General features: G+C 36.9%; 1 protein-coding gene across 1 annotated transcript; it reads left to right on the top strand.

Moving 5' to 3' along the window:
• Positions 1 to 231: 231 nt before the first annotated feature.
• EPYC (epiphycan) lies at positions 232 to 23979 on the top strand. Its single transcript, XM_074869411.1, has 6 exons — positions 232 to 399; positions 14840 to 14993; positions 17698 to 17856; positions 19376 to 19578; positions 21098 to 21193; positions 23809 to 23979. Exons 1-6 carry the CDS (start codon positions 232 to 234, stop codon positions 23977 to 23979), a joined length of 951 nt encoding a protein of 316 aa, XP_074725512.1.
• The last annotated feature ends 1921 nt before the right edge of the window (positions 23980 to 25900 follow it).

The following is a 25900-nucleotide window of genomic DNA, read 5'->3' as shown; positions in this document are numbered from 1 at the left end:
AATTATCTAAATGTTAGTATGGCCAAAACAGTTTGCAGAAATTCTCAGATCCAGGGACTCTTCATGAAGCAAAATAGAATAAATCATTGGGTCATCATGAATAAATATGAGTTATCCATCAGAAATATTGTACTGTATTTGTGAGATTAAATTTTAATTTTAATAGATTTCTTGCAAACACAGATTACCCACATTTTGTCCATTTTTTTCTCTCTCAGAAAAGAAATCAGAATGCAGACCTTTGTAAATATTTTTCTGGGATTTTTTATCTTCGAGTCTGTTGGAGCTGCACCTATCACTGATACTGTAATTTATGATGCTGAGTTCTATGGCATACCACTTGGAGAGCTGCCTCACTCATTTGTCTACGATGAAAATGAGGAGTCTGACCAATCAGAGGTAATCAGAACTTCATTTATTCTATCTTTCCAAAGTGCACAAATGCAGTGGGTACTGATGAGTTTTTGTTGGCCATTTATCAGACAAGTCTACTCATGTGGTTGTTATTGCCTTTGGTTGATCAACAGTTTTCAGTGCTAATAACACACTGTAGTTCCTTCACATTTTCCCTAATCTACAAATGTGGCCAAAATATTTTCAGATTTTTTTTTTTTTTTTTTGTGGGGTAATCTTTGACTGAAGGTGAAAGCTACCATGCTTCCCTCCGGTCTCTTGCATTACCACAAATTCTGTTGGAGGTTGTCCTTGTGATTTGTCTGTCTGGATGAAGGACAGAGGTAGCTGAGATAGGACATCAAGCATTCCTTATTAAATGAAGTTGTAAAATGCTGTTTCCTGAGGTTATTTCTTATAGTAATAGATGTGTTCAACACAAGCATTTCAGACTATAAATGCTAGTGGTTTCTATTTCTCCTATAAAAGTGGGCAGAAGGAAGGAAAAAAGAAAGGGAAAGCACTTGAATTGAAAAACAGGAACGTAAGAAAGATTACTGAAAAAACATGTTGAAATTCTGTTATAGTATGAGATAGTAAAATATGTTGCCTGTATAAGCAAGGGACTCCATTTGCTGACTTAAACACCTCCTTCCCCTCCTACATTCCTGTATTTCTCTACATTACTAAAAGTCTACATTAATTTTAATCTCACTCTGCTGCTTAGATATGGGCACAACTTCCCTGAAGGTGATATAAGTACTGTATGATGCAGGACTGAGTGCAATAGAAGTTGAGTGAAAAATTTAACATTTAAATAATAAAATGTGTTTTTCACTATTAGACATAATATTGTAGCACTTTTTCACATAACAGTACATAATTCATGAAAATATGTTCCTCTGAGTGATTCATGATTGCAGCAGGAGGGACAGGATACTAGTCTTTCATCAAGGTGAGATCAAAATTGGATAGCAGCCTTGAAATCAAAGGACAGAGGCAATTTAAAAATAAATATATTCCAAAACCAGAGAACTGAAGAGATAAAAATCATATCAGAGTTTGTACTAAGATCACAACCTTATAGTTTGGAGGAAATCAATTTTGTCATCTAAGAAGGAGTAGAAGAACTTTGCTCTAAACAAATTACTTTGCTTTTGGCCTGCTTCCCTGTGCCATGCAGAATAAAAGCCCTTTACATATCCACGCACTTGAGCTCTTTTCCCTGATAGTCACCCCCACTTTTAGCCACTGGATAATTGGACTCTCTCTATTTCACATTGACTAATAAGTCACAGTTCCTGTCTTTCTTTCCTCTTAAAAATGAAGCCTTTATCAGTCCTGCAGAAAAGGCTTCCTTCCCAGAAACGGGAGAGGCTATTTTGTATGTGCCTCACCATAGAGATCTTCTCATTCAAACAACAGATTCCTTACTAATGCATTGAATGGTAGGTGGGACTCTCCTGTGCTGTGCTTGCTCTGTGATGTTCTACGACACCAAAACATGGGGTGGCCCCTTTCCAAGTTTCTGAGTGAAGGATAGAAAAGACAAGGCTCCTGTGCTTCTTTTCCAGCTGAAAGGAAATTCAGGATGATCAATATTGCACCCACAAAGAAAAGATACAAGTCCTATCAGAGGTTGCTTTCTTTAGGGAAGCATGGAATAGGCAGAGTCCAAATAGTCTTTTCATTTTGTCTTGTAAACTTCTTTTCCAGAGCAGGATTGTCTCCCATTACTGAGGTCTTCAGACAGCCTTCTTAAAATTCATCAAGTGAAAGTCATCCATCATAGCAGTTGGAAGGAATGTTACTTTGCATATGGATGGACCTCCCTGTGAGAGACTTTTTTTCCTAGATGTTTAGCCAAAATCTTTTGCTTACATTCCTCTGACCATGTACCACCCAAAAGAAACCTAAGCATTCACAATTCCCGTAAACCCAGGAGAGCTCAGAGTGGTCAGTGCTGTAGAAATCAAGCAGCTTTTATAGACATGCATGTCAGTCTTGCAACTTATCTTTTAGACATTGAATATCATTGATGTCACTCAAGTTTTAAACAGAATGCATTTGATTTCTTGATTGTGGTTATGGCTTTCATCCCTACAATCCTGTTATCATAAAGATGTGAACTACACAAGTGGCTCTATGTGTAAAACCCAGTATTTATGCAAGGTCACAAGTTAGTTTTTATTATGCATAGCTAAAATGATGAGGAATACCAGAGACCCAGACAAACAGCAGGCCTTCATTAGATCTAGCCTGTGTGCAGTAACTCTTTAGGGCCCGATTTAAGACCTGCATTTCCTTTTAGAGAACTCTGAATCATGCCTTTAGTCTTCTGAAATAGTGGAGAAAAAACAAAATAGCATTTTCTGTTGTTGCAGTCTTCAGTTTAAGATCTTAAAATTCAGTTATGTGCAAATATAAATCATTCTGTTTAACGTGGTTTTAGACTCATTGGAGAAATACAAACTTTTCCAATGTTGTACATCCAACTGATTTTCAGCAAGCCCAGGAGACTGACTGGTTCTAGGACTTCAGATGCGTTTGGTGTGTTGCTCCTGTTGATTTCAATGGGAATTAGGCATCTGTGCATCTTAAGGAATTAAACTGAAGTGCCTATGCCAGTATGTCCTTTCCAGAATGTTACCTATTGGGTACTGTAATCACTAATTCAATGTGTAACAACTAAAATGTGGAAAGACCTAATGTAATTAGAGAGGGATTCCTCACACTCATTCTATCTGGCTAAAATTAGGTGTTGCATCCCAAGACCAACCTCAAAGACAAGTCTGCATCATTCTCTTGGGATATCTATTGTGGTGGGTTGACCTTGGCTGGCTGCCAGGTGCCCATCAAGCTGTATTCTCACTCCCCCTGCTCAGAGGGACAGGGGGAGAAGCTGAGATTAAAAACTTATGAGTTGACACAAAGGCAGTTTAATGAAGAAAAGCAAAGGTTGCGCACAGACGCAAAACAAAGCAAAAAGATTTATTCTCTACTTCCCATAGCAGGTGATGTCCAAACACTTCCTGTGAAGTAGGGCCCCAGTACACATAGTGGTTGCTTTGGAAGACAAATGCCTTAATAACAAAGACTGCCTCCCCACCTTCCCACCTACTTTCTCTTAGTTTTTATTACTGAGTGTGACACTCTATGGTATGGAATATCCCTTTGGTCAGTTTGGGTCAGTTGTCCTAGCTACGACCCCTCCCAACCTCTTGCCCACATCCAGCCTACCAGCCTTAGGGTGGGGAAGGGAGTTGGAGAGACATAATGCTGTGAGAGCAGTGCTCAGCAGTAGCCAAAACACTGGTGTATTATCAACACCTTTCCAGCTTCTCTAGCACTGAGGGCTGCTATGGGGAAAGTTAATTCCATCCCAGCCAGACCCAATATGCCTATCATCTTTCTCAAATAACTTTGGATGGACCCTAGGCACCTGTCTCAGGCTTAGCACCAAAATTTCAGCTTAAAAAAGTTGATCAAGAATGGCTGAGTCCAAGTTCATGACTTCTTTTCTATTTCTCCTACGCTGGAAACATTTTTCTTTGTGAACTATGTATGCCAAAAACTAAGTGTATGCGTATATATACATGCACATTGGCTTGTAAATATTTTTCTGAGAACATTTTACCTAGATAATAGCTGTTGATATTTTCCCACTTGAAATCTATTTTTCTCATAGATTTTAAAGTAACTTTAAGGTTTGGAAGAGTTACCTAACTATGGAAATTAGAGGTTATCTAGCATTGCCCGCTAATATCAGCAGGTCTGTTTCATTTCTTTCATTCTTTTCATTATATTCAAGATGTGTACATGGAACACATTTTTTAATGCAAAGATTTTGCATGGGAAAATACCTGTAGCTGTGAATTTTTTGAAGGAATTGTATTGCATCTTCAATCAAAGCTATGCATTCTCATATATTAGATGGGTGAAATCTGGGCTATAAAATCTGTGGTTTCCAAGTTCCCAGGTTAGTGAGACATGGAAGGTTTAGCTAAAGCTTTGCATCCAAAGGGAAACTGTTACTGAAAAAGCCTTAAGTAACATACCACTCAGAAACAAAATGTGTATAGAGACTTTAGAGAGAACAGTATCAACACTTTCACAGATAATGGTAAAAAAGACAATGTAAAAGAAAAGCCTGTTACCAATGAATACATTCCAAGGTCCTAAAGGAGAAAAAGGCTGCAAAGGAATGTCACTGTAAGGTAGTGTACAAGCTTTGTGTTGGATTTATCTTCTGAAACTGACAGCTACAACATTATAAACATGAGCTGCTGTATAACCCCTTTTCTTCACAATAAGTTTCATTGTTATTTTCAATGAATATTTATATCACAATAGGGTCCAGAGGCCCCAGTCAAGAACGGGTCTTCATTGTTACAACTGTTCTGCAAACATATACAAAGACTGATTTCCTTCTTTAAAATGGATACTATCAAGCCAGACTGTCAAAGGCATTGCTGTGTAAGTTTATCACTGGTAAAACAGGAGGCTCAGAGTTTTTGCCTCTTTGAAACTAAAACTTTGTTTGGCTAGCATGTGAGAAAAACAAATTATGGAGAGAGATTCCTATGTACATTAGCTACTAATGTCTAATAAAATAATATCGCAAATTTTTAATTACAGTGCCCATTAAACATAACCAGTCCATTTTCCTTCAGGTAGGAAAAGCTAAGTTAGAAAAATAAGAAGTGAAAATATAGGGGCATCATAAAATTATTTTCATCAATAAAATACGCTCCCAATGAGTCTGAGAAGCAAGGGAGCTATCATAGCACTGCATAAGCAGCAAACCAAGGGAGTTGAATACAGATTGGTCTGTGTCTGAGTACACAGAAGTGGTGATCTGGAAAGTACGATCCACAAAATAGTCATAAATAAGCACTGTTAAAGTCTAATATTTAATCCTGCATTAGCTTGTTGAATTTGAATCAAACTGATAATAGGATATTCAGGTGCCTGCACAAAGCTTAGAACTTGAGTCATACACATACATTCACTTAAATGGATGTGCACATTACAGACAAAGCATCTCTGCTGTTGCCATAACACACTTGAAGATGGGTCTTACTTGTGCATGAACTCCCTCTTGCCATTCGGCAGAGTTGAAAGAGGCTTACGCTGCTGTTTCTGTCTTTGTGGCAGGTATCTGATTAAATAAGAGACTTCAGGGTGGATATGCAATGACTTTCAGAATATGTCATATATACCTTTAGAAAACTTATGAATTGGTACAAGTAATGTAGAAGTCTACATAGTTGATAAGAGAATTAAATTTACCATTTGAAGCTTTATCCTTAAATAGGAAATTTTCTATTTTATCAGAAAAGCTTTGACTACAGCTCTTATATTCACTCGGCTGTTCATAACCAATACCATATGCTTATGTACAGATGTCTTCACAAAAGGTGAACATTTCTGTGGATTAAAAAGTAGTCATGAAATACCTGAGTGATGTTTCAACTATTTCAACATATAGCAAAATCAAATATCAAAGATGAAAAGGAAAGACTTGAAATAACATGTTAGTCCCTAAGTTCTAGTACAACAATCCAAGAAGAGCTTGTCTCACTGACTTAGCTATCTGAAATGTTATAAAGACTAAGTGTACTAAGTGTACTAAGACATTCTTAAGCACCTAAAACTCTGATACTGGGCATGCCGTTATCACTACCTCAGCTGAACAGAGTAACTACATCCTTCTCTTGCCTCAGACTAGGTGAGATTCTCTAAGTAGTTGTAATGGTTTGAAAACACCTAAATTGGTCCATATCTAGGGCTCATTGCTTAAGAGTAACTATCACACTGTTTGAAATTCCTGTGACAGACGTGACAGCTGAAACTTCACAGTGACATTACACAGACCTTTTAGAGTAGATACTTGCTACCTCAATTTCCCTGGTCACTTAAACTCTTTTTTTATTTCCAGACTTGCAGTTTTGTGGCTCCTTTCAGAAAAAGTAATGTGCATCATCCCAACTGATGTGGGATATGAAACAAGGATACAAATATTTTAGAAAATTACCCCAAATTCCTAAATTGTACCCAGGGCTATATATTTTTTCTGAACATAGTCAAGTTATATAGCATGTGCATTTCTATCCCATTTAAAAATAAGATAAGAATCATTTTAGAGCAAATCGCAACAATCAAGAGCATAGTCTGGGACACAGTTCAGTGGGGAGAGTGTTGTGGTTCTGCTCTGAGTCTGCTCTGAGTCATTGTTTTGTTCATGTTTAGTAATTATCTAATGCATGGGACATTAATAATCCTTTGAAAAAAGTCCAAGGTCTCTTTCTTTCATATTAGGCTACATAAGGGTTTCCTTTGGCTTGTTCTTCTTCTCCTGCCATGAATTTTGCCTCTTTGGATATATTCACGCTTTGTTTCAACATCTCATCCAAACTCTCCTCTGCCCCCCATTTGATGATTAGGATGTCTTCTGGAACAGCGTGTTTTGCGGTGCTGGCCTCCTCAGGCTAGGAATTTGTGTCTCAGCTCTCTTGCTTTGATGAATGGAAAACCAGAACCTTTGTTTTCATCTGAACTGAAATGGAGTAAAACAGTTGTGCAAATTTAGCAGGTGGGTTCTTTAATTTACTTAGGTGCAGGAATGGCTCATTCCCTACACAAATAGCCTTAAGTGTGAGACAGCTCAAAAAATTTTTCGGAACATGCACAACTGTAAAGCCCTAATGAAATTTCTGCCTGAATCCTTAGCTGCACAATATGTTTCAGGCACTTGAGTTAGATAAGTATAACTTCACTGAATCTCTTTCGCTAGATTCCTCAATGCAACCTAGTATCTTTTTAGATGCTTAAAGACTTGGTAGACTTTCCACCAGTATCAACATAGCTGTTGTTTTTAATGACTTGTACCATTTTTTTGTTTTGTTTAAAGAAAAAAATAGTGTAGAAATAGTACTGCAGTAATTGTATATATTTCATAGCAGCACAATCCCTATTGTGACATCACAGAAGTCCAAGGATTGAAAATTTTGTTATTTCTCAAGAGTGGTTTTGGCTCTGGCTTTCTTTATGGGAGATCTAATCTTGAACCAGCTTCCAATCTCTGCTTTTCAGCTTCCACGCCCAACTTAGCTCTTATTAATAGAGGGGGAAATAGTAGCTGTGGATAAAATTGCTGCACCTATCAATCCTGGACATAGAATTCAGACCAGAAGTTCAAGACAAAGTAGGAAGCACAAAAATTTAATGTGCAGAAAAAAAATGTTCTTTTTTTATTATTATTCCTTTTTTGATATTGGTGTTCCTTATTTTTAGAGTTGTGTAGAAATGCCTATTGTTATGATGCAGAATGTCCCTCCCAGTGGCAGAACATATATCACACCTGCGCCCCTGTCCTCAGCACTTTCTTCCTTGCACCGTATTCATATCCTGGTCCTGTCACTAAATGATTGTTAAATGATCTTAACGCTGGCGAACATTTCTATATAGCATAACAGCCCACACTGTGAAGACAAACCTAAACTATCAGAAACTTCTCTAGTTCTCAAGATATAGCAACTTGTGACCACTATGCCTGTATCACTGCAGCTACATATATGTACCGGATTGGATTAAATCGGATGAAATGTCTTTGCACTATAAGCTGTAGAAATGAGAAGAAGAGCAGATCTGACACCAGACTTTGGCCTTGATGACTGGTAAAAAATACGATTTCCTCCATATGGTCTCCTTTACAGCCAAAGGAAGATGGATAGGCACCTCAGGGAGTTAATTCACAACATATGTGTGCTGAACCTCCCTCAAGAGGTGATTCTTCCTCTGCTGTCTGCACCAGCAGTGTAAGGAGACTAAACTACTAAATAAGACACTTAAATTCAATGTCTGAAGTTAAGTGGAGTGAATCCAGTCATTTTTGTCCATGTTTCTAACACTGTTTGGTTTTAGTTTGGATTCAAAGCAATCACAGTGCATTTAGGAAAAGCCACGCTGTTGAACTGGGCAAAAGCATGTTCAGCTCCAGCAGTGCCTGGTCTGCCTGGACAGCATGAGGAAATATGCTTGAGACACTGAACCCTCCTTTACAGTGAGCTCTGCAAGTACAGCTGAGGCAGCTCCTTAACACAGGTCTGAGGGTTGACAGTGTTTCTGGTAGATACTCTGATCATCTGAGTGATCTCCAACTTTGTCTGGCTCTGTATGTTTACTTTGTGGCTTGGATCAGCAGGAGCTCCTGTGGAAATATTAATTAACTAGCTGGGATTAGTGTTTTAAATAGTGCAAAGAGCCCTGTTCTGATTTCTAAAACTGGCATATTTCTCTCTGAAATTTTGTCTTGCAAAACTTCAACACTGTTCCAAAGAAAAGTGCCTGCTGTAGGCTAACTTAGATATTACATAGCCCTCAAAGCAGAATATTAGAAATAAAATCTGTAATTTCAAATACAGTGCTGGAATGAGACTTTGACTTCACTTGTACTCATGGAAATCCAGATTAGCTCCATTTATACTGAATTTCTTCATTCTCAGACAACAGAATTAGTAAGTAAAATCTCTGCAGCAATGCTGTGCAGCATAAATGTTTTTATTCAGCTAAAATCAGGCATGACATAGATACACTTGCTTTTGAGACAAGAAGCTTTAGGATATTCTGTGGTGAAGGTGCTAAAAAGACTACTTCTCTTTCTAAGACTAATTAAAAGAACTTCAGGGTCTACCTATATTTTCTAAGACAGACGCCACAGACATTAATTTCCAAAGAAATGAATTATAACTCTAGAGCTCTGTAACTTAAATATTAAGGTTGGTTTGACTGAAGTATGAATCGAAATTTATGCCTGTATGTGTTTGTAAAACCCAGCAGAAACAACAAAATAACTAAAAAAATGGAAGGCTTAAAGGGTTAAAAGAATGGCCTGCATTGATAATGAAGGACACTGTACCCAACTGCACCACTTCCAGAACACTGTTCCCATCAGCAAAACTGAGGAATGTGTTGTTTATGCCAAAATCAGAGGTCCTGCATGCTGATAACATCACAGCACAGATGACTTCTTGGTGAAGACCCTTCATCCTAACACCAGCAGACAGGAAATAACGTTGTAGAATACAATATATACCATTCCTTTCCATGTTAGCCATCATGAAATCATATTCCCAATGAGGAAAAGGAGGCAATGAGCAACAACCTGGTGTAAGATTCATGGATGCTGGAGTATCCAAGACTCTGAGGAAAAAGATTGCCCTATGACAGCTGGTGAATCTTAAGGAGATAAAAACCTGTCCAAATGTTAGTTTTCAATGCTTATCGGGAAGAACACCAGAGGCGCTAAAAGGACTCAGTAGCTTCCATCCCTTGACTTCTGTGTTGAACACAGGTGATCCTGGCCAGACCACAGGGGCATGCACATTTAGGTATGTGGGAGTATGTGGGTGTAAATGTGCAAGTGATTAAAATCTGAGAGAATGACTGAGTAGGTAAAATCAGTTTAACTTAGAAATTTTGTAAACAAATATCAGCTTCCCCTTCCCCAAGATTTCACTTTTCTTACACTAATTTCTCCACACAACTTATTTATGTAGCTCTGTACAAGAAAATGACAATTTATCTGAGCTGCATAATTTGCAGTCTAAGTAGTTATTGCATTAATATGCAATGGCTCAGAGATCTATTGATTTTTAAGATAGCACAATAGGAGAAAATAAGACCTTAAAAGCAAAATTCAAGAAGAAACAATCATGAACCACTTTTGGAAAGGAAAACAAACCAAAAACCTCTACCATAATTAGACATTTTCTTGTAAGACTTTGGCAGTTTCAGAACAGCTGTGGGGGAAACTAGTTCCTTTTGATGGGTCAGTGTGTGGTACAACTGTCTCTTCAAGTTTATAATGTTTCTTTTTAAGTTTTGAAATTTTGTTTGTGTTTTTAAGTATTTTTTTTTGCAGTAAAAGAAGCACTGAAACAGGACACACTTCAGATTCTCCTGTGGATTTAAACTTATTACATGTAATATATCAACTTTGTTTCTAAAAGATGTAGACATAACACAGTAGACAAAATATCTGCCACTGGAATTACACCACCTCAGAAGAAAAATGTGGCAACTGATGGCTTCCAACCTTGCCAATTACCTCTTTAAATCTATTTATTTCTTGTATGTTATTACTTTGCATAGATTATGTGAGTCCATAATCCTCATATAGGTTATTCCTATCTTCATTTCTATTCTGTTCCACCCCTACTGACTCCTAGCCCACAGATACTTTCATCTTACTTCCCACCCCCACCCCCACCCCCACCCCAGCTGAGCCTCCTGAGCTGTTTCTAATCTTAAAAACCTTTTCATTTGTCTCACCTCCTTTTCAGCCAATGGTGAGAGATAGATACCTAAAGAGCCCATCCTAAAAGAAGCATCTGTGGGCAATGGTTGGAGCCGCTTTTCAGAAGTTTCTTCTCATTCTCTGCTGACTGTGACATAGACTAAATGCCTAGCCTACGGATGACTGAAGTTACAAGTTGACTTTTACCAATTCTATTTTATTGCTCTTTGATATGTGCAGATTTCTGTGTTCTTTAATTTTAGTGGTCTGAAAGTGCCTCTGATTTGGCCATCCACATTAAGCAGTTCCATTTGTAAATGTAGTCACATTGGATAAATATAGGAGGGGGGAAAAATAGATACTCCATACAATCTTAGGAAATATATCACTCTCCTTTGGCATGCTCTGTGTCTAATATTCTGCACTGGTATTCTCTAAATCTCTTGACTGATTCCAAAGACAGAGTAGGTTAACTATAAACTGCATAGTTAGATTGCTAAAGGTAGGTGATATGGTTCGCTTTCAGTGTTTTCTTATGCTGTGTATTAAATCTGGCCTGGAGGCTAATTATGATTTGAAGACTTGTAATTATTGACAAAAAGAAACACATTTTATTGTATTTCTCTACAATATTCTTCCTGCTTTGTGATTTTTCATAAAGAATATTACTTAAGAGTAGCAAAAGAAATACAACCCCACCCCCTCCTCCAATGCCCCCAAAACCCTATGGAGAATAATACCATTAAGTGATACAGAATCATTTCTGTTTCAGTTTTTTAGTAAAGTGCATGTTGCCAAAAATAAACAAACATCTGGAAGATGAAGAATCATTCTGTACAGTATATAGTCCAAGAAACATCTTTGTCTTGTTACAATCTTGCGTGATTTATCAAATATGTAAAAGATAGAAAGCTGCATGGATCAGATGACCGATAATGGGGAACAGACTTTTACCTTTAGGTTACTGGTTCAAGTCCAACCTATGTACAAGTAAATACTGTTCATGCTCTAGGTCTGGTATGTCATACACATGTATCAGTGAACTCCTACTCCACTATCAGTGTAAAAATAGCAACATCATTAAATTCACTGTAATAACTGGTATTTTTTATGACAGTCACAACTGGTGCAGGAGACTCAATAGATAATGATAACTGCTTGGAATAGTTTCTCTAGAACCCAGATTTAGCAGCTGGCAAGGAAACTATGGGGAGGCTTTAAACTGTGCATCTCCGAAAGTAGATAACATCCTGTAATAAGAGAGAGATAACAGCCTAGAAACAGAACTACCAGAAGTTAATACCTCTGCTTTGGTACCCAACAGCTATAGTGGTCAATCAGCTAAGAACATCTGAGAAAGCATAAAGCAAATCACAAATCCCAAGCTAGTAAATTCCATAAAGTATTCCCTCTAATATTCAGAGAAGTGACAATCAGTGTAGATGACCCCAATCCCATGACAAGAGAAAGGAACATTATCTTGGGTCTGAAGCCTATTTATAAACTGTATCTTGAAATTGCCATTCTCCAGAATATTATTTTCAGTAGAACTGCCACAAAAGATGCACACAAAGCCGTTAATAGGTATCAAAATCTCTGGATTTTGTTCCAAAGTTCAGGACAGAGGCTGTTACCTGATTTCCACTAATCTGGTGAAGAAGTAGACAGCATGTGCAAACACTTTAGTGCAGTACTACCCTGGGTCAATAAAAGTCTGGAATGCATCTCTCCCTCTAGGCCTCCTCCATTCGGAGAACATCTGTCCCATTTCCTTTGTTCCCAAAGTCTTCTTTTGATTTGTCCCCAAGTCCATTCCTGGTTAAGCTGTCTTACTGTCAGTGCTGCAGATGGGAACATTGTGTATTTGTCTGCACAAAGCAACAAGGTACATCCTTACTCACACCAACAGGTTACTCAGTCATAGTTCAGCTGAAGTTCATTTTGCTCACTTGATCACCATGTGTTTTGTAAAGTTATGATCCTAGTAACTGTATCAGGGCACTTTTACCTATAAACGTTACTTAGTAATAGTGTCTATGGTTTATTGGAAAACAACAAAAGGATATACAGAGAACTTGAAGTGCACTCAGTTGAAATCTGAGTCTGTGAGGTTCAGAGTGCTTCCTGGTTTTTCATTGCTTCCATATTCTCTGTCTTCAAGTGAAACTAATTAATGCAAAATATTTGAACCTATAGCCACTATATAACTTAAACCAAATTATGTCTGTGCAAAAAGTAGATTTTAGATGGTTTAGATGTTCTCAGGTGGTCCAGGATTACAATGTTTAATACTGCTAGTAATGATATATAGCTACACTGCGAGATCCAGAGAGTTTATTATAAAGCGTAAAGTGTTTTCTTCCAAAATTGTCGTAAATATATATATACACCTACGAATGTATATAGGTATTTAATATAAATGTATTTAAAATCTGTTCTATCCAGGAATAATAAGACAAAAATGACTCTATCTGCTAAATATTATACAGTTAAGCTAAGAGATTCAAACAGGGATCAGAATATAGCAAAAGTTTTACCTGTGCTTGTAATCCAGATCTCAGGTGTGTTAGTTCCTTTAACTTGTATAGTCAACATAGAAAGCCTAATTTAAAAAATCTTAACCACTTGTCCAGTCTGGATGCAATCTACTTTTACCTGTCTTTTACAACTAGAATTTATGAGCACTAGCGTGAGTGATTTCAACAACCGTTCTCCGTGGAGACAGCAAAGTCAGCAATAGTTGGGGGATGATCTAAAAAAGGAGATGTTTGGTCAGGTGGAAAATTTGGGATTCAATAGTTTTATGGTGGTGTTATGCTAGAAGGCTGCAGTGAGGAAAATCTTTATTAAAGTATAATTTTAGGCTTCAGTGCCTCCGTACTTGGGGTAAAGATATTGTGACAAAATTCCTATTTTTGGTCATGACTTGGATATAGGCTAAGGAGTGTTAACTGCAGCACAGGGGTGCAGAACCCACAGGGGTTAATGTAGTACCTAATTTTTAAACAATACCTCAGATGTGCAAAGCCCTATAAGGACACTAATTCATTGTCTGGGATTTAAAAAATAAAAAGTGCAGTTTCAAAGGAGGCCCTGACATGGTCAAACAATATTATTACACATGAGGAAATCAAGATACAGTGGTAAAGTAACTTGCAAAGGTCACACAACTAGAGTGCATTCTCAGTGTCTGGGTGATTACAGTAAACTACTCTGTCTCTTTGCAAACGTAGGCCCCTCTGCAACAAGCCTGGCAAAACTGAAATACTCTTTTGATGAGGGGTGATATGATGCAAGAAAATTGCTACATCTTAGTTTTTATCCTGAAATTATCATATAGCTAAATTAACAGAATGCATCTTTAGAAATAATGTTAACACAATAAAATTTACCATTTGACTAATTATGTTGAGTGGAGAAGAAAATGTAAGGTTTCTAGTTCCATGAAAGGATATGCCAAATTTTATAGGATTTTTCTAAATCAAGATTTTATCTAATATTTTTTACTTATATTCTTAATTTTTCACACTACATAATGCAGCCACTGATGAATGAAACTAACCAAAGCTTTCTGGTATTCAGATTCAGAAAAAAAGTTGGCAAAACCACTGCCAATATATTAGCAAGTAGTATGTAAACTTACACTTCAGAATTCTTAGATAATAAAATTTTTAAATCATGTTAGTGTTCTTGAAACACAGACTGCACAACTACATTAGATTTGGATTTATGCTGGTACAATTCACAATTTTATGGTTAAATGACTTGCATCTTTTTGATGTTTCACAGCAAAGTTTCATTTGTCACACAGAATATATCAATTTTTATCAGAAATCTAATTTAATTTTAAATGAATGTGGAAAAAGCATTTTGTTAGTGCATGTTCTCACTAATGAAGTATATGCCTGTGTGCATACCACAAAACATTTAAAACACTGAGATAAAAAGTGAGTAAGGATGTTGGGAGTTTCATGAATTGTTTACACATCATCAGAATTCATTATAGCTGCCAGATAAAATGTAGCTCAAGCACTAAGTCTCAGAACATATGTGACCTCTAGTGGGAGAATATGAATAACTGGAAGAGAAAGAGCTGCCAGTGGAAGTAAACAGTAACATTTCCTGTTTCCTCTTAATTTTCCCTAGACAGAGATTGGGACAGCACTACGTGCTATAATTCAAGAGAGTTATTCTTCTGCACCATTGACAGAAGAACCCGAGGAGGAAGCATCAACGCCAAAATTAATTGATGGGTCTTCAGCACAGGGGTCTGGGGTTCTTAGACTCCAAACTCAAGATGGTTAGTAGGAAAGAGAAATGAGTTTTGTATGTGTAGCTTTGCTTTTGAGTGACCACATTGTGCTTGATTATGAATATCTACCTCTCTTACTGAAGAGGAGGTATATAATTTCGGTACTTCTCTTACTGAAGATAGGTATAACATGTCTATCTTGAATGCTCTGAAGTCAGATAGGTGACTAGACAAAATGTTTACATACTATTTCACTATGAAAATAACTGTGCCAATGAAGATTTTTTCAGATAAAATTTTACTTAATACTTAAACACTTACAACTTAAATATCCACTAATGGTTGGCAAATGCTACCAGTACTTTTTTTTTACTTTCATTTCAATATCATTACCAACTATCTTTATTTTATAATGATTTGTTACATGTTTTTCATAAATGTGTACATACAAAACATAATTTAAAGGTTGAAAAATTTTTGACCATGAAAACTAAAACCAGTGAAACTTAAGGAAAGGGAGCTATTTAGAAATTTTGGGTGAAGCTGATTTTCTGTTCTGAATAATAGCTACAGTGAAATTAGAACTTTCAACATCTCACAGGGGAATTAAAATTGTAAAACACAATCTGTCTCTCTCCCACACAGTCACTGTGATGCTAATAATTGGTATTTGTTAGCAGCTACTCTACTCTTGTAGTTGAAGCTTACTAGAGTTATCCACTGCTGTGATGGGTCTGTGTGTTGTATGATGATCAACATACAACAGGAAAATTCTACTTTTTACTATGCCTAAAACTATAAATGAGTGCCTCAGAAGACAAATGAAAAAAAAAAAAAAGAGTTCATACTTCCAAAATTGTGTGTTCAGTGAAGAGAAATTAATAATTCCTAGTCTTGTTTTTATACATATTACTAGTGAGACTTGACCAGGAAAAAAAAAAATACACTGATGTCAAAACAAACAAAAATGGAAATGAGAATTTCCCAGGAGAGGTCTGAAAAAAACCACAATTTTCTTCAATTCTGAAAGCTTCAGGATGTTACAAAACATTTCACGTAAATATTACATATTATGACTTCTGTATCTGTCAATATTTCTGAGCACTGAATGCAAATCAACTACTGCATCAACTAAAGATATGCATGGGAGGCTCAAGGCTGTAAAATATCAAGTCAGATTTTTTTGTGTCCTTATTTCTTTTCAGCAACATATTTTCCTGTCAGATGTTGCTGTTCTTGGCTTGGTACTGGATAGAAGACTACAAGGCTCAGGAACACCAAGCCAAGTCCATTTTTCTTGTTGATATCTTTTTGAATCTTTCCCATACTTCTGTCCTTTTTCAGATTACACCAGCCATAGGTGACAAGTAGCACCCCTCAAAGATCAAAAATAGGACAGAAGGGGAAACTTTGTTCCTGTACTGTGTTGCAATATTTTGAAAAAATGTCAGCCATCCTGAACTTTACATTCATTTAGGCCTAGATTTCCTGGAATAGTTCAAGGTGTGACAATTTATTTTTTCTCAGTGTCAGGCTTGCTCCCTGTGGCTGATTTAAACTGTCCTGTGGAGAAAGTTAGGGAAAGTATAAAAAGAGTCTTATCTCTCCAGAAATGTTAATCCTGGATGCCCAGGTATTGATTCTTAAATAAAAGAGTACTCTGGTCACTGATGTTTTAATCTTGCTTGAAAAGACACCACATATATAGCCCCGCCCTTCAGTTAGTTACTGCTGCCTGTTGGTAATTGACACAGATTAAGAAATCTTCTATGTAGCCACAACTGATATGGAGAAAAAAACTCATCTGCAAGAGAAACATTTTTGTACTCATTAATTATGCTACTATTTTGTAAAGTAACCAGAACAAATAACCAGCCATCTGCTACAAGGAGGAGAAAAACATAAAAGTATTTCTATGGGATTAAACACTGAGAAACAGATATGGTGATTTATGCCCATAATCAAAGAAAAGATGCATCAAAAATTCAACACACATAGCAACTAACAACATTTCCTACTGAAAATGACACACAAACCAGTCAGTGTCACTACTCTCATCAAATCTGAACAGCACTATCAAAAAGAAACTTCTGAATTCACGGTATTCGTGCAGTTTTATGAATGAGGTAAAATGGCTTCATTTTCATTTTCATGAACTTCTGCTGGTAACCAAATGTTTTGTTAACATGGTCTCCAAGTTACCTTAACTCAGACTGATAGAAAGGTTTTTCATGATGCTGAATTTCTGAATCACAAAACGTAAATAAATAACATGCAAAGGAAATTGATATTCTTCTCTCTAGTTCTGTAGGAAAATATTAATTTTCTTACAAATTATTCAGAAGTACTATTTATAGAACCAAACTTGGGAAATCATAACAAGTTTCAGTCATCAGCTGTTATTTCTCCATCTAGATGGAAGTACACACTTGCCAGTTTAGGGGGAAACTGATCTTTGGTTGGCTGCTGTCACCTAATATTCTATTGTTATAGCCTGAGAAACACTGTATCAGAACAAGTTAAATGACCTTCTAATAGGCACAGGAAGAAAAAAAAATAGTTTTAAGCAGAATTTAATCACTTTCTTGTTGCAATTATATGCTGTGGTGATCAAACCAGAATAGGAGTGAACTATATCATCAACAAATTCTTATCATTATGTGCTTAGGTGAGCATTTAATTGTAGTAATTTACATATCATTTTTGTACACTTTTTTTGTAACGAACTCTTTTCTTTTAAATTCTTTGATAGGTCTTCCCACTTGCCTTTTGTGTACATGCCTAGGGACCACAGTCTACTGTGATGATCATGAGCTTCATGCTGTTCCACCGTTGCCTAAGAAAACAACGCATTTCTACTCACGCTACAACAGAATCAGGAAGATCAACAGAAATGACTTTTCTAACTTAAGTATGGATAGTAGTATTGTTGCAATTAGCTTTAATTACTATTAGTTCTGGCTCATACTAATCTAAGACCTAGTGATTCATTTTATGTAATGTTTGATGATGGTAGGTTTGTACACATAAATGCACACATGGAAAAATGGTTTGCTACTTTTGAACATAAAGGTCAATGCTGCAAATGCAGACTGTCAAATTTTTGAATTATTAGAAATAACAACGTTCATCTATCTTTTTTGTGTTACTTGTAATCAACTTTAGAAAGGTAGGAAAAAACCCAAATGTCATGGAACATTTGTAGAATATTAGAAAGTACGGTTTTTCTAAACCAGACAAGTTTTAGGATCAAATATTTGCAAAGTATCTGTGTGAAAGGAATTTTATCTTTAAATTTTACCTTTAAAGTATACACTCATTGGTTTACTCCAGAATTAACTAAGAAAATCCTCAGTAAATGAAAACTGATAATCCAAAACCACTTCTGGCCTAAAACTGCCCAAAATTGGTGCTTTAGGCAGCTTATATTTTCACATTTCCTACTTGAGATTCTAAAGATACCTGATGTTTCAGGCAGTATTAAGTCTACCCTGTTTAGAGACAGGGACTGCTATACACTCACCAGCTTGAATATCAAGCCACATGCTTTGGTTTTTTTTGTTTTAGACCTAACTTTGTGTAACAAATGCTTAATGATTTCATGATGAGAAGTGTGGAAACAGTGTCAAAAAAGGCTACTACAATAATTCAGGGGAATATAAAGATCCTTCTATGAAAGAAAACTATAATGGTTTGGCTTGCTCAAACCAAGATGGAGGTTTGGGAGAAACACAACTGATATATAAAAAACCAAGGGGAATAAAGACTAAGAAGAGGGAAAATGTATTTAGGTCAAAATATACTGTTAACATAAGAATAAAATAATAAAATAAAATAACCATTAAAAACATTCTGGGTGGAAAATAGAAGTAAGATACAGAATAATTAATTTAAAATTGATGCATATTAATGCACTGATATTTAGACATGGCTGTATTTTGCCAGAAATAACTTTCATTTTCTTTTTTTTGATTGGAAAATTTCTTTGAGCATATTTTAGCAAAAAAAGCCAAGATATCAAATTTCTTACATATAGGAAAATGTTGAAAATAAAGAAACGTGGAACAAGGTGATAGAGAATATGTTTATTTCCCTTTAAATGTTATTTTTCCGACAGAAAATAATTTAAAAGATTCCCAGAACACACAGAAATTTTAAAACTATTAACTTTAAAATCTTTCACTGAAAGATATACAGAGAATGACACAGGCAATTGTAAGCACAACGAGAATGAGGTGTTGATCCTCTTCCTTAGGAGAACTGTTCAAATATGGATTATTGTATTATATACAGAGAGAAAGCTGTGACATTGTGGGTCAGGAATGGATCTGATTCAAGACACTTCACCTATAATTTAAATTTTTGCCTTTTTTAAAAAACTTTCAGGAAATATATTCTTACGTGTTTGTTGTATCTTATTTCTCTGCCAGAAAATTTAAAAAGGATTGATTTGACTGCAAATTTTATATCAGAGATCCATGAAGATGCCTTCCGGAGGTTGCCCCAACTTGAGGAGCTGGTGCTCCGTGACAATAAGATAAGACAACTCCCTGAGTTACCATCTACCTTAAAATTCATTGACGTTAGTAAGAACAGGCTTGGTCGCAAAGGAATACGTAATGAGGCATTTAAAGTAAGTCTGGATTTGATGGGAAAATCTTTTCTTCCTCTCTCCAAAGGATGTGGTCAGAAGAGCAGCCTAAGTGTCACTCTACACTAGTAAAACTGTTAAGATTATAGGCACCGTGACTGTGCTGGTTGCTGGGTAAATCTATAAAGATGGAGCAAGATGTATGAGCACTATCAGCAGGACATTAGAACCCTTTTTATTCCTCTTTACAACGATCCACACAAGACACACGATGGCATACTATGTTTGTATCTATGAACCAACTACCCACATGACTAGCAAGACTTCAGAAAGTTGTTTGCTGTTCCTTTACAAGTAGGCAAGAGGGAAGGGCAAAGCTATGGATGCTGCTGCTTCAAACTTACTCTACCATGTATCTACATGGGAACTTCCTAGAGGATTCACTAAACGTATATACTTTCTTTCCACCTTGAAAAGCAAGGAAATTGGAACCTTTGAGTGATTGTCCTTCCTTGAGAATTTTGGTGGGGAGAAGCAGCCTTGTACTGCTCCTAATTGCATGTGAATTCTGAAGTCATAGAATATAGGCTAGTTTCATATGTTAGACCTGGCTCATATGCACTATTCAGTTCGATCCAAGAAGGCAGTTGTAACCAGCCATGTCTGAATTCCTCCTTTGGAAGACAGCTTCTCAATGAAGCAACCAAGAGCAGTTACTGAATCAGATATTTTCTCCTAGCCCAGCATAAGGCAGTTCTTGGAGTAGGAATAATGGGCAAAAAACAGACCCTCAAATTGAGACTCTGGCCTAGCACCCTTTTCTTTTGCACTCTCCTGATTTTAGCCATGAAGGAGTCTCAGCCTTTATCTTCCATATTTTTCAAGGACCTTCACCCTGATATCTCAGAGTTCTGTTAGTGGGAATTAAACTAAGACACTGCACTCAAAGAAGTAGTTAGGTACCATCATAACTTGTGAGTGTAAAAGGGGGCAAAATGAGAGTATTCTGCTGAGCCTGATTGACCTAGCCAAGTTTATATCTTACTACTGTTACAACTACCAGATGAAGTTTCTTCTTCCATTAATACAAGGGAGAAAATTATTTACCTTTTCAAATTGCATGAGAAATTTATTTTTAGCTCAGCCATTTCTTAGGCAGTTATAATTTGCTTCAACACCAATACACTTCTGCAAAATTGAGTAAGGTCACAAAAGCAAGAAAACAGACAGAATAGGAAGCCTTTCTGCACAAGGACTGGGAGAGGCAGTATTTTTACTTTAGAACATCACTGAAATTACATCTCTATCTATGAAGTCTCTAGACATTTCAAAGAAAGATTTCCTTCATCTTAATCCAAACACCTAATCTTCAACAACAGCTCTTAGCCTGTGCAAATGAAAGTTCATGACTGTCTTTGAATTTCTGCCTTTTCAACCATATCATGCTGAAATGAAGTGTGTTTTCAGTGGTGCTCACTGCAGTGATAGATTTCAAACTTACTTGCTAGAGATTTTCAAAAATGTCTAACGTTTTCCCCTGCCTTTTTCCTTCATCCTCTAGGATCTGCATGAACTGCAGCATCTTTACATCACTGACAATAACTTGGATCATATTCCCTTTCCGCTCCCTGAAAGCCTCCAAGCTCTTCATCTTCAGGTACGCTACAAAAGTAATGGCTCTATAGATCATGTTCAAATAGTAAGTAAAACTGTTTTGTTTTGTTTCTTCTGTTTATCCAAAAGTATACTTACCTGACTAAACAAACTATTGGAAACATACAATTAACTAGTGAATGAGTATTTGAAAGAAGTAACATTTAGCTCAGCTAAGGATTAATTATTAGAATTTGTAATACAATATTTTTCAAACATAAAAGTCTAGATTTATTGTTAGTACAGATTAAAGTTATGTTCACAGCAACATCACTATAAGAGATTTCAAAACCAGAAATCCCTCACACTGCTCATACAAATCTTCCAACAGGAATACTTTTAGATACCCAAAGAAACGCATTTCATTCTCTTAATAAAGGTCACTCCCAGTTGTTAACATTTTTCAGCCAAACTTTTCCATTTGACTATGTGGAACATCCCATCCATCATCCTTCTGTAATCCGTTTTGGTTTTTTGCATTTGCTTTTACCTAAACCTTTGTTTCTGAATTCTCCCTTCTAACCTTTTCCATTTCTGCTTCTTTCCCTTTATCTCATCTTGTACCAATGCCTAGTTTTGATTATCAGATGTTTTAATTTATTCCATAATACAGCAAAAAACCTTTGACTAAATAACCTGATGTACCATACATAATTTGACCTCTATCTTTTAATAAATAAATCTATAGAAATACTCAGCCTGCTAGCTATTTTTTTCACCTGCCCATACCTGTAAATTAAATATTCAGTGGTATGTGTTACAGACCATAATGATCTGGACTTTTTCCACACCAACTTCTGACTAGCGAAGTAGTGGAGAAGGGAAGAATTTTCAGACAGCTCTCATTTCAGGAGGTGACCTTTTTAGTCACTGTTTAGACACTGTTTCCATTTAGACACTGTTTCCAACAGCATTCTCCTGGCGAAACTGGCTGATCATGTCTTGGATGGGCACACACTTTGCTGGGTAAAAAACTGGCTGGATGGCCGGGCCCAAAGAGTTGTGGTGAACGGAGTTAAATCTGGTTGGCGACCGGTCACGAGTGGTGTCCCCCAGGGCTTGGTTTTGGGGCCACTCCTGTTTAACATCTTTATTGATGATCTAGACGAGGGGATCGAGTGCACCCTCAGTAAGTTTGCAGATGACACCAAGTTGGGTGGGAGTGTTGATCTGCTCGAGGGTAGGGAGGCTCTGCAGAGAGATCTGGACAGGCTGGAGCGATGGGCTAAGGCCAGCTGTAGGAGTTTCAATAAGGCCAAATGCCGGGTGCTGCACTTGGGCCACAACAACCCCCAGCAGCGCTACAGGCTTGGGGAGGAGTGGCTGGAGAGCTGCCAGTTAGAGAGGGACCTGGGGGTGTTGATTGACAGCCGGCTGAACATGAGCCAGCAGTGTGCCCAGGTGGCCAAGAAGGCCAATGGCATGCTGGCTTGTATCAGAAATAGCGTGGCCAGCAGGGACAGGGAAGTGATCTTACCCCTGTACTCGGCACTGGTGAGGCCACCCCTCGATGAGTGGGTTCAGTTTTGGGCCCCTCACTACAAAAAGGACATTGAATTACTCGAGCGTGTCCAGAGAAGGGCAACGAAGCTGGTGAAGGGTCTGGAGCACATGTCGTATGAGGAGCGGCTGAGGGAACTGAACTGGGGTTGTTTAGTCTGGAGAAGAGGAGGCTGAGGGGAGACCTCATCACCCTCTACAACTACCTGAAAGGAGGTTGCAGAGAGCTGGGGATGAGTCTCTTCAATGAAGTAACAAGCGATAGGACAAGAGGTAATGGCTTCAAGTTGCACCAGGGAAGGTTTAGACTGGATATTAGGAAGCATTTCTTTACAGAACGGGTTGTTAGGCATTGGAATGGGCTGCCCAGGGCAGTGGTGGACTCCCCGTCCCTGGAGGTGTTTAAGAGTCAGGTTGACATAGTGCTTAGGGATACGGTGTAGCTGAGAACAGTCAGTGCTAGGTTAATGGTTGGACTAGGTGATCTTCATGTCTTTTCCAACCTAGATGATTCTGTGATTCTGTCTCAATTTTCTGACAATGTTGTATTCTAGCAATTCGTTATTGAAAATGGTTCACTTCAAGAACAAAACCTCAGCAAAGATAAGGTATATAAGAGGAATTCAAAAGAATAAAACCTAAAGCATTCAATTTTCCCCGTATATATACAGATGGGGTTAACGTTAAGCTCATGTGAGAGGGCCTGAGGGAAGAAATTTGTCCCAGATCAAATTGCAGATTTGTGCTTTTGCAGGTTGAGGTGTATCAAGCTGTCAGAGTGATAATTACGGTTCTATGATTTTTGGAGTGGCCTATGTTGGTTCCAATTTGTGTTAATAAGGCTCTTCAATATGGTCCTGGATATGAAAATGCTCTATACTTCTACCTGGCCCTTCCTGCAAAGCCTGTCTCTGGTACAAGGTTTGAATTACTTAGTTTTGAAGCTTTGCATTGGCCAAGAATTTTCCCACTACTTGGAAGATTTCTCTTTTGATGACTTGCAGCCCTTGGGATCAAACAAGTATCTCTCTAGGCACTGAAAATACATCCATAAATTGTTCTTCAAATAGTAAAAAATTACTTTTGGGCAACTATTCTGATAGCTTTTTTTTTTTTTAGAACAACAACATTCAAGAGATGCATGAAGACACTTTCTGCAAAATGAAGGATTTTACTTATGTACGTAGGGCTCTTGAAGACATCAGACTGGATGGTAATCCCATCAATTTGAGCAAAACACCTTATGCATACATGTGTCTACCCCGATTGCCAGTTGGTAACCTCATCTAAGCTTTGACAGAAGGCAATACTATCATACGTTATAAGAATCTTTAAAGACAAATTATTAACTCAGTGCTACACTAAGCAAGATGCATTTTTTTCAATCTCATTAATTTGAGAAATATTTCCATTAATAATTAAATCAATTATTGAGATACAACGAATAATGTGAAGTACTAAGACAACTCCATTATCTACTCAACTATAAGTTGCATAAGAATATCAAGAAAAATATTTTACTACAAAAACTGTACTGAAGGCAATAAAATGCAAAATTTTATGTTGAATTATTCAGATCTAATGTACGAATTCTAAAGTTAAATAATTTTATATGTTAAAATCTAATTATAATATCATAAAGAAAGAAATAAAAATAAAGTGTGTACACAGTTGAATATTTATCCCCTTTTTATTTAATTAAATATTTTTGTCAGAGACACATCAATTTTCCTACTTCTTTCCTTAAAGATCCCTTCATTTTGGAAAAGTACTAGCAATGTCCCAAAAACCATGTTTTCTTTAGCAACAGATTTTTTCTTTAAATCAATAATGAAATATAGAGCTTAAACTTGTATCAGATTACCCCCCAAAAGTACATAAACTATTTATAACTTTGTAGTAATAATTGGTCTTTGTAATGCTGATGAGGCCCAAAGCTGTCTTCTGTATCTAATAAACTTGCCTGACAGATTATCTGGCTAATAAAAATCTCATGTAAAATAGCTTATTTGAGAAACACTGACCGTTATTTTGCATAGGACGTAGAAAAATCTCCCCTTGACATATTTACACAGTCACACAAAATATTGCAGTTCAGTATACTAAGGACCAGAGTTCAGAGACCCAAGTCACAAATATTTTTGTGAAGCCATGGCTGTTTCCAATTATTTGAAACAATTTCACTGAGCTTTTTTGCTTTACTGTTTAAGATCCTTACCAGTTAAAGATTAGGAAATTCCCTCCCTTTGGATAGTTTGAACAACTGTCCTCCTTTTGTGGAGGAACTTTGACATATTTTTCTAGGGAGAAAGCCTCCAGGAAAGATCCACTAGATACAATATAGGTACTTGCGCATACTGTTCTACAGTGACAAGCAACAAATAATACCTGCACATCATCAGTGATAAGGTTTGATGAAAGCTAAAAATATTCCCATAAAACATTACAAATCCTTCCACTTACACAAGTTGATATTTCCCTTTCATCTAACTGAACATACATGCTCATTTAAAATACAAGTGTAGCTGACTTGCTAAATTTCTGTCAAGCCAGGCAATGGAAACTCTGCTCACAGAGACCACATTCTTCACCTTCACCACCACTTTCTGGAAGAGAACATGCGGGGAAGATGAACAGCATGTTTGTACGCAACAACCTTAGACAGGCTAAAATCAGAGTTGAAGAAATACAGTAGGCTACAATGTCTGTGCCTTTATGACTGTACCTTTACCAGTTTGGCAGTCTTACTTGAAACCGAGATAGACAAAAAAAACCCCAAACCAAACATAACAGCTGGACCCTTCACTTCTGTTTAAAATAGTTCTTTGTTTTTAGACACTTATACAGAACAAACTGTAGAACAACAGCTATCTTCATTTAAGCATTTCTTTCCAAAGACATGAGTTGCTCTTAGATACACGCTCTTACAGCTGAGACAATATTTTTCTTCCACCCTCCAGTTCTATTCTCTCTAATAGTAACTGAAAGGTTAATGATTTAAAAACAAAAAAAACCCAAAAAACAAAAAAATCCAAAACAACAACCACCTTCCAAGCTACAGACTTCAATTCAGGCTTAAAATCTGCACCTAAGGGGCTGTGTTTAGTGGTCAAAGGGACAATATGCAGTGCATTCTTAAATACAGAGAACCTACAGTGCTTTATTCTGTAGCCATTTTGTCTTAGTTTTGGGACTCAGTTTCCCTGTTCTG

Source organism: Strix uralensis, chromosome 5 (assembly GCF_047716275.1).
Source record: "Strix uralensis isolate ZFMK-TIS-50842 chromosome 5, bStrUra1, whole genome shotgun sequence".
In the NCBI taxonomy this organism is placed as follows: Eukaryota; Metazoa; Chordata; class Aves; order Strigiformes; family Strigidae; genus Strix; species Strix uralensis.
The sequence above is the reverse complement of the archived record's forward strand: the minus strand, read 5'-3'. Positions and strand labels throughout refer to the sequence as shown.

Coding starts and splice junctions, on each gene's coding strand:
- EPYC (XM_074869411.1), top strand. CDS start 232: ATGCAGACCTTTGTAAATATTTTTCTGGGATTTTTTATCTTCGAGTCT. Junction 14,994..17,697: donor TAGACTCCAAACTCAAGATG/GTTAGTAGGAAA, acceptor ATTCTTTGATAG/GTCTTCCCACTTGCCTTTTG. Junction 21,194..23,808: donor TCCAAGCTCTTCATCTTCAG/GTACGCTACAAA, acceptor TTTTTTTTTTAG/AACAACAACATTCAAGAGAT.